Source organism: Protopterus annectens, chromosome 10.part0 (genome assembly GCF_019279795.1).
Source record: "Protopterus annectens isolate FY-2018-M chromosome 10.part0, PAN1.0, whole genome shotgun sequence".
In the NCBI taxonomy this organism is placed as follows: Eukaryota; Metazoa; Chordata; order Ceratodontiformes; family Protopteridae; genus Protopterus; species Protopterus annectens.
In genome coordinates this window covers 882,597,639-882,614,868 of record NC_056744.1, presented here as the reverse complement: position 1 = coordinate 882,614,868, position 17,230 = coordinate 882,597,639, and the positions used below count along the sequence as shown (strand labels likewise).

Sequence of the window (17,230 nt, the reverse complement as noted above, 5' to 3'; positions counted from 1 at the left end):
GTTTCAGGCATATGGTATTTGCTGGGGTTAGAAACAAGTATCCAATCTATCAAGGATCTCGAAGAATGACAGTTATTAATATGGGTAGGTTTGGAGATTAGTTGTGTAAATCCATGGAGGTTTATGTGCTGTGGAGGGTTTGGGTTATTAAGATTACGCCAATTAATGTTTACGTCCCCAAGGAGGATACATATGACAGTATATTTTCCATTAAGGGGATGTTGTTCCCTGGTGGAATGTATATGTTTACTACTGTGATGGTAGTAAAGTCACTGGATTTGAGGTTTGCTATTAATATTTCAGCAGGTGTAAAGGAGGGAATTGGTTCTTTAGGGAGGGAGAGAGGGAGGTAGAGTAAACTAAAGCAATACCTCCACCTTTTTTCTTTAAGTGATCTTGGCGAAGTATACTATAACCTGGAGGATGAATGGCTTTATCTTGGTTTTGAGGTTTAAGCCAAGTTTCTGCAACAGAGATAATGTCTGGGGTATGAAGAGATACCAAAGCATGAAACTGGCTTAGTCTGTTGAACATACTTCACGTATTGATAGAATAGAAGCAGATTTTCTTTTTTGGTATGTATGGTTGATTAGAATTGGGGGTGATATTTTGTGGGGTGTTAGGAACAGTAGTAGGACCAGAGTTTGGGTGTATATCACCTGGCAAGAGCAGAGTCCTTAGGAAGTCATAAGCTTTCATTTTTTGTGGGTAGTTGTGAAAGTATTTTGTTTTATACTTGGATGGACTATGGTTGAAAGGAGTTTTTATTTTAGGGAGTAGTATATTCATTGGAAGGATAGATGCATAGATAAGTATGGGTTGCTGAGGGTAAAAAAAAGCAGTTTTGGTGAGGGTAGGTTGGGCTTTATGTATAGGGGTTAAGAATGTGTGAGGTGATGTTATGTTGTGTAGGAGGAGCAGTGCAGGTATAAGTACGACAGGAATGATTTAAGTCTGGTAAGTTTGACGAGGAGGAGAGGGCTTTAATAGGGTGAGTTTGTTGAGAGTTTGGAGTGGAGTTGTAAGGTAGAGAGTTTGTAGTGGGTGTTAGCTTTTGTAACAGGAAGGGGAGGAGTTTGATGGTTGGGAGGGGCCTGTGGTTAGGTATAAAGAAAATGATATGGGGGTGGCTGGGAAATGGGGTGAGAGGGGAGTGAAGTGAGCCCGAGCGCAGCGAGGGCAAATGGAGCAGGGCTATATGTGGGACATAGGAAAGTACAAAAAACTAACAGCCAGTACAATCCAGTGTCCGGGGAAGATAAACAGCCAGATTTAAGGGCAATTAGATAAGCCAGATTCTAAAAGAAAAAGGTATTTTCTTTTCGGTCTTTATTTTTCTTTAAAAACGGGGAGCTGCAATTCACTGAGAAGGAGAAAAATGTAGCTATGCCAGGGGTTTTAGAAAGGGACATGCAGTAAATTAGGAGCAAATTAGGAGTCAATGGAGAACTATTTAAAAAGGAATGGAATATGGTATATGCGAGTACACTACTGGGGATTCCTATGAAGCAAGTGCAGAAAAGCCAAGTCAAAAGATGGCCACATCAGGTTTTTTGATTCCTCTGTAATTAAGCTGGAGTGGGAGGGAGATGGACACAAAATAATCAAGGTTGTGAGAAAAACTGGACTAGGCCAACTGCTAAGAAAACAATCGGGGAAACCAAGCTCAGTCAATTCCAGGTCAGTGTAGTGCAGTATCTTCCTAATAACTACAAATCTTGTGCTACTAATCTAGTACAGTGTGGTGAAAAGGATCATCACTTCTATGGGGAAAAGCAATTGAGGTACGGGCTGCAGGTACACAGGTAAACCTTTTCCAAGAGGAAGAAAGTAGTTTTAAGTAACTGACCTAGGAGTACAATAGAAAGAGAAAAAATGAGGGGGGGACCAGTAGTGTGCACGCTTACAGTAAAAGGCATTAGCAAAAAAGTCTTCAATTTAAAGGACAAATTAAATACAACTGTAACATACACCAGTGTAGCTGAAAGTACTTCAGTGTTCCACCGACGCAGGGTCTCACAGTGCATTGCAACCAAACAGCCTTTGGTTTATTGGAGGTTGGCCAAGACACAGAATTAAACGTTCACTTAATTATTTTCCAAAAACACGACTGCCTCCCACTTTTAGTACTTTGTCCTTCTACCACAGTTTTGTCAGAATCAGCTCCTGCTGCAGGTAGAATTGCATCTTGCTTTCTCATGGCCATACATATAACAGGATGTGCCCTTTCAATGAACAGCTCCTGCTGTGGAGTACCAGTCCAGCTGTTACTTGTGCTTTCATAAAATTAATAGAGTCTGTTCCTTCCCGCTTCTCTGGTGCAGCAGAAAATCTCAGGTTTTCCCTACATGTTCTGTCCTTTAATTCTATTACTTTTTTAAACATCTCTTCTTGAGCAGTCTCAAATTTAGCCAGCCTTTTCTTAATTTTGATCTTAGATGTTTGCAGTTTTGTCACCTCATCTGAATACCTGTTTAAAAATTATTCCATTTTTTTTCCAGCCTTTAATTATTTCACTTGATGCACTCTATCAGTGTTTAATTTATTTTAATCAACTCTGAGTACATTTTACTTATTTTTTCCTCCAGGTTACTGGAGGTCATGGCTTGCACCAAAGCTGGAGCTTGTACTGCATTTTGGTTAACAGCTGCAGAATTCTTCCCAGTCAGTGTTTTTTCCTCACCTTTTGTGCTGACTTTCTTTCACGTTCTCTGAATTTCTTTTTTGCTGGCATCCAATCAGTGCACTTACTATCCAGTTACTGAAATTTACCAAAAAAATATGACTTTACTGGCTTCTCTAGGATGAGTTTCACACTGGGAGAGCTACAATTAAGCTGTTATTCAATGTGCAGCCATCTTGGAAGTGCTTCTGTACGGGATTGTAACCTTAACCTAGAATACATTCTGCTCTACAGATACATCTGCACCATCATAACTGCATTTAATGGAATGCCTAGCTACCTTGGCGGCAGAATTCAAGAGAGATAAAGCAGAAGTTTTACTGTCTGAATCAAGCACTTCTTCCATAAGTCTGTTAATGTCTCCCAAAGAAGATAAAAGCAATCTTATCATGTGGGTTTGGGTAATAACATGGAAAGAAAGTACAACTGAAGTATATGCTTTCTTTCTGCACCTATCCAGAGCCCTGCTCTCTTTTATAACTAGGCAAGAAACTGCAACACGGCAGCAGCTTGGTTGGTGTGACAAACTGTAAGGAAATTGTAGGGTCTGAAAAAGAGATTATGTATAGTGATTTTTCAGTATCCTGGACCTTGTAAGAATCTGTCAAGTTTCTTGTGTGCTGTAGGCTGAGATTCAGGATTGAAGGAGGCCGTGGCAAATATGTCCTGTAAGACTTACAATACTGGAGGTATGACAGTAGGTTTTAAGCACTCGCACATACAGGGAATAGTAATCTTTTTTTGCACATCTGACATCTGTTTACCTATCCACTGAAAATGCTGCATAATTTTCAGCAGTGTGTCTCTGAGGTAAAGTTCTTCTAAAGGGGAATGAGGAGATGGCACCATCTTCCTTAGAATCAAAACCAACGGGTAATACATCTGGGAAGAAAAAGTCAGAGAGACTAATTTAAATGCTGATTTAGCCTCAGAAGAGGAGTCTCTCTTGATTGGATTTATAAGTAGACAGAAGAAAAAAGAAGAAAGAACTAAAGGGGTTAAATGGACATAACAGCCTTAAAGGAAAACTCCACCCTAGAACTAAAAAAATCTGTTTTTTCCACTCTGTCTGTTTCCCAACCTATTTTAACACCTCAAAACCACTCTAAGTGCTTGATTTGCAATTTTAGCCTGTTTTCCACAACATGGCTACCAATGGGGCTTGATGTATCAACGTGATATTGTTTCCCCTCGCCCCTTTCTCTTTCACATAATGCTTTGTATGACTCATGCCAGACATAAGGAAGTAACTTTGAATTTCCATGTCATTGGCATATAATGGAATTTGTGTGAGACAGTTATTTTCTTTACCTTCTGTAAAAGGACTGCTTCTTTTCCGTCTTTAATCACCCTCACTTATGTTTGGCTCAGACCTTGTTTTACACTATAATTAGAAGTTACCTAGCTACAGCCAGAAAAGAAATGAAATTGCAGGCCTTTCTTTGTTCTGGGTTTTCTTTTGTAGTCTTAAGAGGAATTGATTCTGCAAGGGTCTCTCAGAGAAGTCACAGTTTTAACACTGCTGCAGTAGTGTGGGAGAAGGGACTCTGAATTCTTCTTGAACTACAAAAGAAAACATTGAACAAAGGCCTGCAATTTAGTTACTGTTCTGGCTGTAGCTAGATAACTTCTAAGTATAGTATAAAACAAAGTCTGAGCCAAGCATAAATAAGGGTGATGAGAGATAGAAAAGAAGCAGTCCTTTTACAGAAGGTACAGAAAATAACATTGATCCTCACAAATCCCATTATATGTCAAAGACATGGGAATTCAAAGTTACTTCCTTACGTCTGGCATGAGTCATAAAAAGCTTATGGGAAAGAGAAAGGGTTGAGGGAGAACAAAATCACGTTGATACAGCAAGCCCCATCGGTAGTCATGTTGTGGAAAACAGGCTAAAATTACAAATAAAGCACTTAAGAGTGATTCTGATGTATTAAAATGGGCCAAGATACAAATATAGAGTGAAAAAAAAAAGATTTTTTTAAGTTCTAGGGTGGAATTTTCCTTTAAAAAGCCCTTATGAAAAAATCATACCACTTCTTCTGAGGGTTTCAGGTAACAGAAAGAGAGGCTTGCTTGGTCTTCTGCTTCTTTTTCTAAGGAGCATCAGCATAATGGAAACAAGGAGGATCCTTGCCTGGCATACCTCAATAGGGGTATGGAACATCTTCCCATATCAAAATTTGAGGAATGCCTTCTGGTCACTCAAACAATGAGCCATGACTCTCCCTTCATGGGCAAAGCAGCCATCTGATCAGTCAAGCAGATGAGCCAAGACACTGTGCCTTATCAACCTCCAAGAGGGTCAAAACAGCTGGAGCAGAGCAGCAGGAAACCCCAGTAGGTCTGATGGCTCATGAAGAGCCACAACAGAGATAGATGGGTCCAACCAGGCAACAGAAGCTTCAGACTTCAAAATGTTAAGCTTCCTCCTCGGCTGCTGAAGATTCAGGAGCCATCTTGCACTGCAGAAACTTCTTCAGTCCTTGCTTTTCTAAATAAATTTTAAGAGTAGACAAATGAATTAACAGAGTTTTATGAACAAAAAAAAGTGACAGACTGAGCTGCTTTTACAACTGTAACTGGATCCTAAGAAACAGGTATTCAGTATGGCTATCACTGTAGAGAATCTTCCGCCCACAGTCACATTTCTCCTTCCTAGTTGACATGAAAAAAATCAGCTTTTTGAAAGAAAATGAAAAAAAAATAAGGGAGGCTCCCCACTGGGGATACTTATCCACTCAAACCAATCAATACTGGCACAGGTGATATGGCTGACAGAAAAGAGGCATACAGACTCACTATTTGAACTGGCAGCAAGAAACATGAGTTTTTTTGCACCTCTACACCCCTTGAATATTATATTAAATCACAGTCTCTCACTTTGGATATACATCGGATGTGTGGCACAAGATGATGTTGTCCAAGCTCTGATATGCACGTTGGACATATGGTATACTTGGGCAATACATTTACAATTGGTTATTAATAATGTAACAGTGATCAAGGAAGGACTATCACAGCAAGTATATCCAAGAGGATATTTGTTAATGTTCTGGAAAAATCAGGGTACATAAGCTGAGGATTTACTTTCATTTGCAGGAAGTCTACAAGCAGATCTACATAAGTTTATAATGATTAACTTTGGAAAGATGGTCTTTAATGCTGTAAAGAAGTATTTTTCCACCCAACAAGGTACAAGATTACCTTTTGATATGTCACAAATTATATGGAAGAGGGTATAAAAATTCAGCCAATAAGTGAAGCATGTAAAGTATCATATCAATTACAGTTTAAGGAACTTCAAGTGCTTGTCTTCCTACATATGCATGATATAACATTTTTAACAGCTGTTCTATTCTACACAGGAACAAAAACCCTTCCAGAACTGGTCTTTCATTTAACATTCTCGTATCCCTTTCTCTTTTCCTAAACTCTGAAATCAATCCCTGGTAAGGAAGGCAGTCTCTAACTTGCAGTCCAAACTTTTGTTTAGCCGCATCCCACTCTATTATATTTTCCTCTCTAGTTATTTGTTTCCAATATCGTGCTTCCTTTGCCAATTTTCTACAATAAATCCCTTCCCCCTCGTGTCTATTTTCTAGACTCCTACTTACAATCATTACTATTGGCAAAATTTGCTTTCTCCATTCCTATGCTGGCTTAGTTCTTAGAATACTTTCTGCAACTTTATAAATTTAACATGCTGTATGACTGTTGTTACTCTCCTTGAGGATCTGCAGCTAAAATCCTACTATCTCCTTACTTCTCAACCCTTCCCATTTCATCATCATCCATTTCTACATTGATTTATAATATTCTGCCTGTGTTATGTCCTTAACCTAACTGCAAACTCTTGCCCTCTTCCCTCGCAACTAAATTCTTTCAACTCTTAATTATGATACAAAACTACTCATCATCTTCTTTTGGCTGCTCCCGTCAGGGGTCGCCACAGCAGATGAACAATTTCCATTTCTTCCTGTCCTCTGCATCTTGCTCTGTCACACCAACCACCTGCATGTCTTCTCTCACCACATCCATAAACCTTATCTTAGGCCTTCCTCTTTTCCTGTTACCTGGCAGCTTCATCCTTAGCATCTTTTTCCCAATATACTCTGCATCCCTCCTCAGCCCATGTCCAAACCAATGTAATCTTGCCTCTCTGGCTTTGTCTCCAAACCTTCCAACCTGGGCTGACCCTCTAATATACTTATTCCTAATCCTGTCCACCCTCGTCACACCCAGTGTAAATCTTAAAATCTTCAACTCTGCCACGTCAAGCTCCAACTCCTGCCTTTTTGTCACTGCCACTGTCGTCACAAATCACTCCTGACACTCTTCTCCACCCACTCCCATCCTGCCTGTACTCTCTTCTTCACCTCTCTTCCACACTCACCATTACTCTGAACTGCTGATCCCAAGTATTTAAACTCATCCACCTTCGCCACCTCTATTCCCTGCATCCTCACCATTCCTCTATCCTCCCTCTCATTCACACACACATTCTTAGTCCTGCTGACCTTCATTCATCTTCTCTCTGGAGCACATCTCCACCTCTCCAGGGTCTCCTCCACCTGTTCCCTACTCTCACTACAGATCACAATGTCATCTGCAAACATCATAGTCCATGGGGACTCCTGTCTGATCTCGTCTGTCAACCTGTCCATCACCATTACAAACAAGAAAGGGCTCAGAGCTGAACCTTGATGTAATCCCACCTCCACCTTAAACGCATCCGTCACTCCCACCGCAGACCTCACCGCTACTCATCTGTTTGATAAAAATACATCTAACCTGCATATAAAAACTATAGTTGCACAAGTAAACTTACCATAAAAGTAGATGTTTGAATCATCAATGCTACAGCAGCCTTAGCTTTATGCTGGTAAGGATATAACAGACAGACAGCTTCTAAAGCTTAAATGCACCTTCCACACATTCAAACCAGTAACTAGCTTGAGCAAACCTGAAGAAAACAGTGGCTTGGGCACCAAGCCCTTCAGAGCTTTCATGCTTACTCAGAGAAGGAAACTACAGCCCTGAAAAGGTCAGTGATACAAAACAAAAGTTAAGGTTCTCACCCTGGCAAAAAAATCATACAAAAACGGGGGTGGGGGTGGAGCGAGACAGTCGCTACTGCAGCACTGATGATTCATACATCTACTGTTATGGTAAGTTTACTTACACAACTGCACTATGTTCATCATTTAATCACTGCTGCAGTAGCCTTAACCATATGGTAGACTACCGGAGCTCAAACTGACTTGGGGGAGGAGGAAGGATGAGGGTCCAGGATCCCATGGAGAACGGCCCTAGCAAAGCTATCCTAGACTTGCAAAAGGAATCTAATTTGCAGTGCTTTGTAAGAGTATGGATAGAAAACCACGTTGGCACTTCCAGAATAATTTTAGAATCCAACCTTTTCCAAAATGCCACTGACGAAGCCAAGGCCCTGGCAGAGTGAGTCTTGACCTTGCCTGGAACTGCCTTATTGAACCGGGAATAACAATTTGTTTAAAGTTTTTTCTACACAGGTTGTTTTCCTCTTACCTTTACAATAAATTAATACATGATCAGAGTCCCTAAAAGTTTTAATTCTGAGTTGTCTGTGGACATCCAAAGTATGAAAGGGATCCTTTGTCCCTCATTTTTAGGTTCTGGACAGAGGACAAGGAGATGGACAGCTTGGCTCAAAGTAAACGGATACCACCTTTAGGCATAAAAGAAGCATAATTTCTAAAGGAAACACCGTCTTTTTAGGAAATGAGAAGGCAGACCCACAAGACCTTGCAAATCAGATAACTCTTTTGCAAAAACACAGCAATCAACAAAACTGTGTGAAGATGTGAAGAACCTCAAGCCAGCCTGGTAAGGTGGTTGAAATGACACAAGAGTTAATTTCTCCAAGACAAAAATTAATATCCCAAGGAGAAGTCACCTGTTTTCTAAGATATTTCAAAATCATTTTCCCTTGGGATTGCACTGAAAGAGGGGGATCAGGGCCAGACATGTTGAAATGGCTGACAAATGTACCTTGCTGGAGGAGTAAGACAGACCAGAGGATAATAACTTAAATACTGTAGAACCAGAGAAACACTCGGCTTAAAATGATCCTGGCTCTTGTCTTGGCACCGAAAATCTTTTCCATTTGATAATGTATGATTTTCTAATAGCAGATTTTCATGTTTCCTTTAATACCAGCTATACATCCTCACAAAACAGGTACCTAAATAGTATTAGGACTCCAACATCCACGCAGTTAGCCTGCAGTTGTTTGGAGATGGGATGTATCAAACTACCCCTTGCCTTATACGTTGTGAAGAAGCTTGGGGTAATTGTCCCTGGCCATTTCCAAAGGAAGGGAGAACGACTATTGCCCGTGTCAGAAGGAGGGTACCACAAGGATCTTTGGACAGTCCTGCTGAATCTTCAGAATGACTACTTTCTTCATCAGCTCACTTAACTGGCTTGAATAAACTGTTTAAATAACTGTTAAACAAATTCTACAATGCTTCTTATTCCTCCTGCTGGGAGAAGATTAGAAGCATTCTCATAGATTAAAGAGGTAAAATTATATTTTGTGGGCTTAACCTTGGTACTCTTATGTTTGTCCCGTTACCCTCTAGGCCACAGGTTGGATACCAGGCACAACTTGTGCAGTGTGGATTATTTGGCTTTGCAAAGCTGAACAGAAGTATGGCCTTGTGTCCTTTAGCTTGCTGATGTACCACGACATTGTGGTATCGTATAACTATTTGAAGCAACTGTGTGTTCTGGTGTGTCTGGGAAGAGTACAAGCATTGCACCTTTATCCTCACAGAACTGCTCTTTCAGGCAGCTCTATGATGTCTTGGGATAGATAATGCCTTGGAGGTACAGAAAAAAATAAAGAGAGATACTTTTAATATCTATATGAGAAGTCCCTGAAAGTGCAGTTCCATTGAATCAAGCCCAAGAGGAGTAACAACTGAACTTGTACTGTAACTTATATACAGACATTCAGAGATGTTATGGAACCATAAGGCTTCTCTGGGGAGTAAAAAAATATGGTGTCAAAAAGGGTCAGAATCCAGAAAATTCCCCAAAATGAGATGGGGAGGAAGGTTTTTAAAACTGAACACTGAGGAGGATCTTCTATGGTGTCAGACACATTCCAGAATACAAGTTTTGGAAAAAGTGTTGCAGCTAAAATAACTCCCAATGAAAATCAGAACAATCAGAGGGAAAAACATATGTCTGAATCAGAAGGTGGGGAGAATCTCCCCTGAAAGTAAGTTTTTACAAGCAGTGACATGTGTTATTCGACTGAATCACTTTAAATCCCCATCAGAATTTGATGAACACTTACCAAAGGGGACTTTATCAGAGCCAAATGATGGAACAGGATTAAGAAAAAAAAAAAAAGGCCTGAGGTAAGAATAAAAATTGAAGGCATATACGCCTATCCAACCTGAAGCTGCAATTTTCCCTAAAATAGAATGTTTCCATATTGTTCCCTTGCTAACATCTGTAGTTGATTCTTAGGCATGTGAGGGGATAAATATTGTACAAAGGAATGTCTTTTCAAAAAGAGCAGAAGCAGGGGAGCTAGACACCACCACTGCAAAATTACATCAACCTATTACTACCAGATATATGTAAGAAATTGGTCTATATATATTTTTTCTAAGTCCAAGGGTAAAGGCTTGGAATACTACTGAAGTCCTTACTTATCTGTCCCATGGGGACTGTAGACTGTGAATCAAATATTCCTCCTCAATGTAGAAGTAAGGATCAGAGTTCCACAGTATTACAGACCTGGTGAAAAGAATCTGCAGGGATAGAACCACCATTACTGTTTAAAATCAGGAATAATTTTAATAGGTATCATCTATCAGGGTTGCCAGATGTCCCTTATTTAAACAGGACTGTCACGAGATCAGTACCCCAATCCCGAATCCCACACTGCCTCTTAAAATCCTGGTGAAACAGCCCACTGTTTCTCACTGAACAGAAGAGGCTCCACCTTGTGATTTTTTGATAGGTTCGTTTACTGGTATACAGGCCCATCATAAATCGCAAAGTGGAATCACTTCTACTCAAAGCGAAATAGTGGGCTGTTCCGCACTGAACAAAAAGGCTCAGCTATGCAATTTTTGATTGGCTCGTATACCGGCACATGAACCAATCATAAATTGCAAAGTGGAGTCACTTCTGCTCAATGCTAAACAGAGGGATGTTCCGCACTGAACAGAAGAGGCTCAGCTGTGCGACTTTTCATTGGCTCATATATCGGCATATGAGCCAATCAAAAATCACAATTCTGTTCAAAACGTAACAGCAGGCAGTTCCACATGAAGGACCTTTTGATTTTCTGGTCATCCCTTAGCAAAGACTTAGGTACCTACCTGTCTGTTTGGAAATCTGGCAACCCTGTCTGACTGACAGGCATATGAACATGCTTCTTCAAAACAGATGGTCTCCCAGACGCATCCAGAAGCATTACTAAGAAACTCAGTGTACCATTAAAGATAGTTCTTCCATGTTCAGACTAGGGCACTGGAAACAGCAGGAGAGGGTGGGGCTCATGGTGGCTGCTATGACTACTCCACAGGAAGCCAGAAAGGTAAATGAGTGATCTGAAGAACAAATGGCCACTGCAGAGTTGCCCACAATTGACTAAGGCATGAACTAAGCCTACGGGTTGACAAAGGCTTCCAGGTAAACTATTTTCTTTCTAGAAACTGCAGAAGTCAGTCCAGCAGGAATGAGGTAAGTATCCTAGCTGTAACCACAGAGGATGGACTGGATGCAGTTAGGGTCTTCAAGGTGGGTTGGTCTGCAGATATGTTATCTAAAGTATACAGAAGTAGTACACACTTACACTTCCACCTAAAATTAAATCTCCAAATACTGGTAATAGCCAAGCAGTATCCTAAAATTTTGTCAGGAATCCTTTAATATTAAATGAGTCTGACAAAAATAAATTTCAGGTAAGATGCCACTGTGTGAACATTCAATGAACATGTTCAAGAATACACAAGCAGGAATGCAGAAGGTCAGATGGTAGTGGTAACTGAGTGATCTGAAGAACAAATGGCCACTGCAGAGTTGCCCACAGTACATAAAATCTTGTCTGAATCCTTATTAAATCAATTTAGGGTGAGAGTAAAAATGACATGTACGTTGTCATTGAGTGAACACAAACAGTACATATCCCAAAAGTACATGAATCATACAGCAAATAATTTCAAAACTCCACAGAGTTTAAATTTTTGCCTGATAGGCACACAAAGCCTGAAAATGTACTTGCAGCGCATTAAAAAACTCATCCACAATCTCAATAAATAAAATTAGATTGACAGCAAGAACTGCAGTTAAGTTGCTACATTACGAACACAAGCAGTACATAAGTAGTAAATGAACGTGCCGTACCACAAATAATGCCAGATCCCTTTAGATATAAAAAATTTAATTCAACAAGAATAAAAACAGTTAAGTTTTCACCGCTTACCCATGCAACACACTTACCTCAAAATGTACAAACAATGCATTTAAATCTTGACAGCCAAAAATAAAAGCAAAATATTAAACAGCACATATTCTGTAAATATCAGAGACATACCTCGAATAATGTCAGATCCCTTTAGAAGTAAAAAAAAATTAATCTGACAGAAATAATGGCAGGAAAGTTAAAACTGTATGCCCACTGAACACACATACCCAGTAAAACATGAGAGTACATTTAAATGATGACAGTGAACTATACAAGTAAAAATTTAGGCTGACAGAAAAATGGCAGGCAAGTTGTCACATCATATACTCAAGGCAGTATATACTCCATTAATACTCAAGCCATACACTGAAGCATGTCAGCACCCTTCTGAGGTACATTTAGTCTAACAGGAGTAACTAAGAGGTGACTTGTCACAATGTGCATAGAAGCAGTACATTTGTTATACAAAAGAATCATTAGACTGACACTATATCCAAGTCCCTTATAACAAAATAAAATTGTCTGATATATAAAAATGATGGCCAAGTAGTCAAAAAGTGAGCTCAAGCAGTACATTTTTAAAACATGCATGCACCATAACATAACTCCTGTCAGAAGTTCAAAGCAAGAACTGGTCTGACACAGGAAATGGCAGGTAAGTTTCATTGAGTTAGCATAAATACACACAGGTATGATGTCCCCGTCAAAAAAAAAAAACACTGCCCCATATAAAAAGGTCTGCATAAACAATATACTTTAAAATATATTTGTCTAATATTTTAAAATCCAATCTTCGCTACTCTTCAAAAAAGAACTGAAAAAATACCTGACCAACTCTCCCTCTTGCAACTAACCACCCCACCTAATCTCTCACTACCACACCAGAACTATTCCCTTCATACATTATGTATACTTAAAATCCTGTGGATCTACAGCTACACCAATGAGCACTCGTAAAAACTACACTTTTCTCCCAACTTTGCCCCCCTATTTTTATTTATTTCCCTGGCCACCCCACCTCTTTCCTCCTCATTTTCTTCTCTCCACCCACTATAACTGCCATTCTTTGCTATTCTCTCTCTCTCCAATTATTCTTCACTCTTCTCTGCAGTCCACTTACTATTCTTCTATTTTGTTCCACCAACTCGACCTTTATCATTTTGTTGTGGTACATGCACAAAATGCATACTTTTAATGATTTCTACAAGGCATTAATGTTACACACGTTTCTTTATCTTGCCCTTTTTAATGTTCTTAAACTTGCACTACAACTTGGTATGATTATGATATAGGAGTATTTTTTTTTACATCTTTTTATCTTGTGTTTGTGGAGCTTTGTCGATAGTTTTAATGATCATCTGCAAGGCATTAATGTTACTACTCACATGTCATTTTATCTTGCCCTTTTTATGTTTTTAAGCTTGCAATGTAACTTGGTTTTGTTATGATATATGTGTATTATTTTTTGGCATCATCTTATGTGTTTGAGGAGCTTTTCTCCTCGGTTCCCCACCGAAAATGGGCCCCCAGCCCAGTGGACTAACCTGGTTAACAAAGGGCAAATAAATAAATAAATAACCTCCCACAAAGACTAGACTGGTCACAGCAGTCTCATTTAGAAAATAAATGGGTATTACACAAATATTGGTTTTCTTAAAGGGCTAAGACCACTGTAAATAACAAAAATAAAAACTCTCATTGTTAAAGATATATGTACATATATATATATATATATATATATATATTAGCAAATAATACAGAACATATCGTCTGTGTAAGGGAGTCCCAAAGAGAGCCGTCAGCTTTTTAAAAGAAGAATAAATCCAAACAGCAGCAAATAATAACTGAAATAAATTTTTGTGAGGAAGGCCCCCCCCCCCCCCAAGGAGACTTATCTCCTAGACAAAAAGCTGAAGTGCCAGCTGCTCCTCTTGTCGAACATTTTGGCTACCTCTTCATGAGGCGGCAAAAAAGTACTGAAAATATTCCATTCTGACTGCTGATTTTCCCTGTACAGGGCTGGTCAATAAGCAGTCAGAATGGATCAGAGGCAGGGATCTAGAGCTTTAGGAAGCTTGCCAATTGTTGTGTCTTGGGCAAGACGTATATCTTAAGGCTACTGTAGCAGTGGGAATGATGAACATTGGCACACATGTGAGCATGCAATGGTACGGAGTATGATATGTTCCTAACTACACAGTGATACAGCCTCTATTGTATACCCACCTACCCACCAGTAGCTGAGACTGTCCGGGCCCTAGCCTCATCACTGTAGTTCATACTTTAGACGTGTCCCAACATGTCCCCTCACTCTTCTTCCCTTGAAGGAGATAGGCAGGTATTCCTTGGTCATTATCCTTTCCCCATTGGATCTGATCTTCAAGAGCTTGGGATGCAAATCAAATCTGGATAGTCTGGGTCACAATCAGGGCGTCATCTCTCTGTGCTACTGAGCAATTAACAGTGGCATTCTTCGCAGTCATGTAAATTGTACTCCAGGGAACATATCATGGCTCTAATTCAAAAGCGACTAACCTTCCCATGATTCCAAAAGTACTACAGAATTAAAAGAATATAGCATTCACCAAGCTTACCTGCCTGACTTCTTTCAAAATTCATTGTTAGCTTTGACTTCACTGTAATAAAGCCACATTTATCAGTATTTGGGCTAGCGCTTGATAGCTGTTCTGCAGCTTTTTCACATGTCCTTTCTGCCTGAAGCTTCTGAACTTCAGCTTCTTTGACTGCTAGTTTAAGTCTAGGGAAACAACATAAACATTTTCAATTTCAGTTTAATACAAAGTGCTTAGCTATAAATAAGACAATTATCATGCAGCAAAACTAAACCAATGATCCATCACATGTACACAAATGCAGTAACTCTGCAATCATTTTCATACCAAGTATTTTCTTAGGTTTCAAATGTATCATATTTATAATATATAAAGATCTAAATTTCAGAGCTATAAAAATCAATCATTTCAGACTCTTTAATGTTAGTGATTCTGGCCAAAAGAAAATGTTTAAAAAATCCAGAACAACATACCTGCAACGTACTGAGCTGCTTGTGTAACTGTGCCAGGTGTGTAAGTAAACTGGACATGACCGCAGAGGTTTAAATAGACAGATCATTGTTAGAGTAGTCTAAGCTATACGGGGGCACAACCTATCAAGGATTGGATGTCAGCCAGTATCAAAGTTTTAGGGTGCTTTTCAGATGACCGTATGCTTAAGGATTGTGCCAGTATAAAGAAAGAAATGCGGTTGCCATAATACAGAGCTTTTGAGCTCCACAGAAAAAGGATGCTGCAGTCCTAAATAATATGTTATGTGCTAACAGAAAGGGGAATAACAGGTATGGTGTGGGGGGGGGGGGGCTACTCTGGCAATTAGATTAGGAAGAACAAGAAAGAGGAAAGAGGGTGGTTTTAGTACCACTACAGCGATCTATTCAAACATCTACTGTTATGGTACATTTACTTAAACAAATATACTATGCTCATCACCAGATCACAGTTGCAGTGGCCTAAGCGATATGGGACAATAACCAAACCTCAGACAGCAAGCCAGGAGAATTAAGGGTCAAAATATAACAGCCCAGTGAAGGATAGTAACACCAAAGCATGCTCTTGATCTGGAATGAAGGCCAGTATTGTGATCTTTAGTGAGTGTGTGTAAAGATAACCAAACTGCTGCCTCTAGAACATGTGTAGAGACCATCCCTTTTCAAAAACCTCTAGTAGTGCCCAAGGCTATGGTAGAGTGAGCTTAGACCTTGAAAAGAAGAGTTTTCCCATAGAGAGAACGACAAAACTGGATTGCATGGGATAACCATCTAGAAATAGTTTGTTTTGACAGATTCTCTTTCTTACCTTCACTGGAAATGAAATGCTGATTGGAGGATTTAACACCTTAGCCATATCCATGTAGTATCAAATTTACCCATAGTCAAAGTATGCAGGAATCTCCCTTCTTTATTTTGGGTTCAGGAAAAATGCCAGGAGATGAATCAATTGATTTAAGGCAATTTCTGATGCCACCCTTGGAAGGAAGGGTGGGTTTTTTGTTAAGAATGCCTTATCCTTATGAAAGGTGAAATAAAGTTACATTTCTTTATAAAAATGTGCAACTCAGTCTCCAAAACAAAGTTAAGAGCAGTGTGCAACACTATTTTCTATGTAAGGAATTTTAAGTCAGCATAATGAGCTGGTTTGAAAGGAAACAGTGTATGTTTTCCCAATGCAACATGTTTTCTAGGTGAATGAATATGCAACACCTCCTTCCAAAAACTGTTTCACCTGAGATCAGGAAGAAGTGGGTGGGGATCCAAGGGCAGACCGGCAGAAATGCTGAACGATAACTCTTAATAGACGAGTAGGAAAGGACAGATTTTAGCAATTCACATGGGTACTGAAGTACCAAAGGAGCTTCTGCCTAACAAGGGTATTGGTTCTTTTTATGGTACCAACCAGAAAATGTATTCCATTGGGCCAAATAAGATTTTCTAGAGGCAGGTTTCTTAGCTTCTTTTAACACCTGCTGCACATCACGTGAAATCAGATGCCTAAGAGGGACTAAAATTCTATTATCCAGGTCATTAGATAAAAAAAATTCAGGCTAGGGTGACTCGGATATCCCTTGTTCTCTGTAAGTCTATCCTATGGTTAAGTTTCTGCAATTGTCCTTAGCTATTTTCCACAGAAGGGAGAATCATTGTTGCATAGGCCAAAAGGGAATTATGAGAATCATTTTTGGTGAGCTCTTATGGATCTTTAAAAGAGCTCTGGTTATTAGTGGAAAAGGAAGAAGGCATACAGAAGCATTCCAGTCCACAAGGAAAAAGAAGGCATATGTCCTCCCAGTCTTTTTGCATGGAGGCCTGAACATAATTTTTTCATCTGTCTGCTATGAATGGAGGTAAACACATCTATTTGTGGAGATCCCAACAGGTGAATAATCTCCTGCAAGATCCTTATGTGTTATATCCATTTGTGATGGGTCTGCTCAGTGTGTCTTGCTACAGTATTGTGCTCAGAGGAATACAAGTAGCCTGAATGGACAGATTGCAC

The 17,230-nt window shown here is 39.6% G+C and overlaps 1 protein-coding gene across 1 annotated transcript in view; it reads right to left on the bottom strand.

Moving 5' to 3' along the window:
• The window catches only part of CCDC18 (coiled-coil domain containing 18), a 2,776,331-nt gene that overhangs the window by 2,385,472 nt on the left and 373,629 nt on the right, over nucleotides 1-17,230 (bottom strand). The window contains exon 4 of the mRNA XM_044086821.1: nucleotides 14,756-14,919. Within this exon, the coding sequence (XP_043942756.1) occupies nucleotides 14,756-14,919 (164 nt within the window). The remainder of the gene's footprint in view (nucleotides 1-14,755; nucleotides 14,920-17,230) is intronic.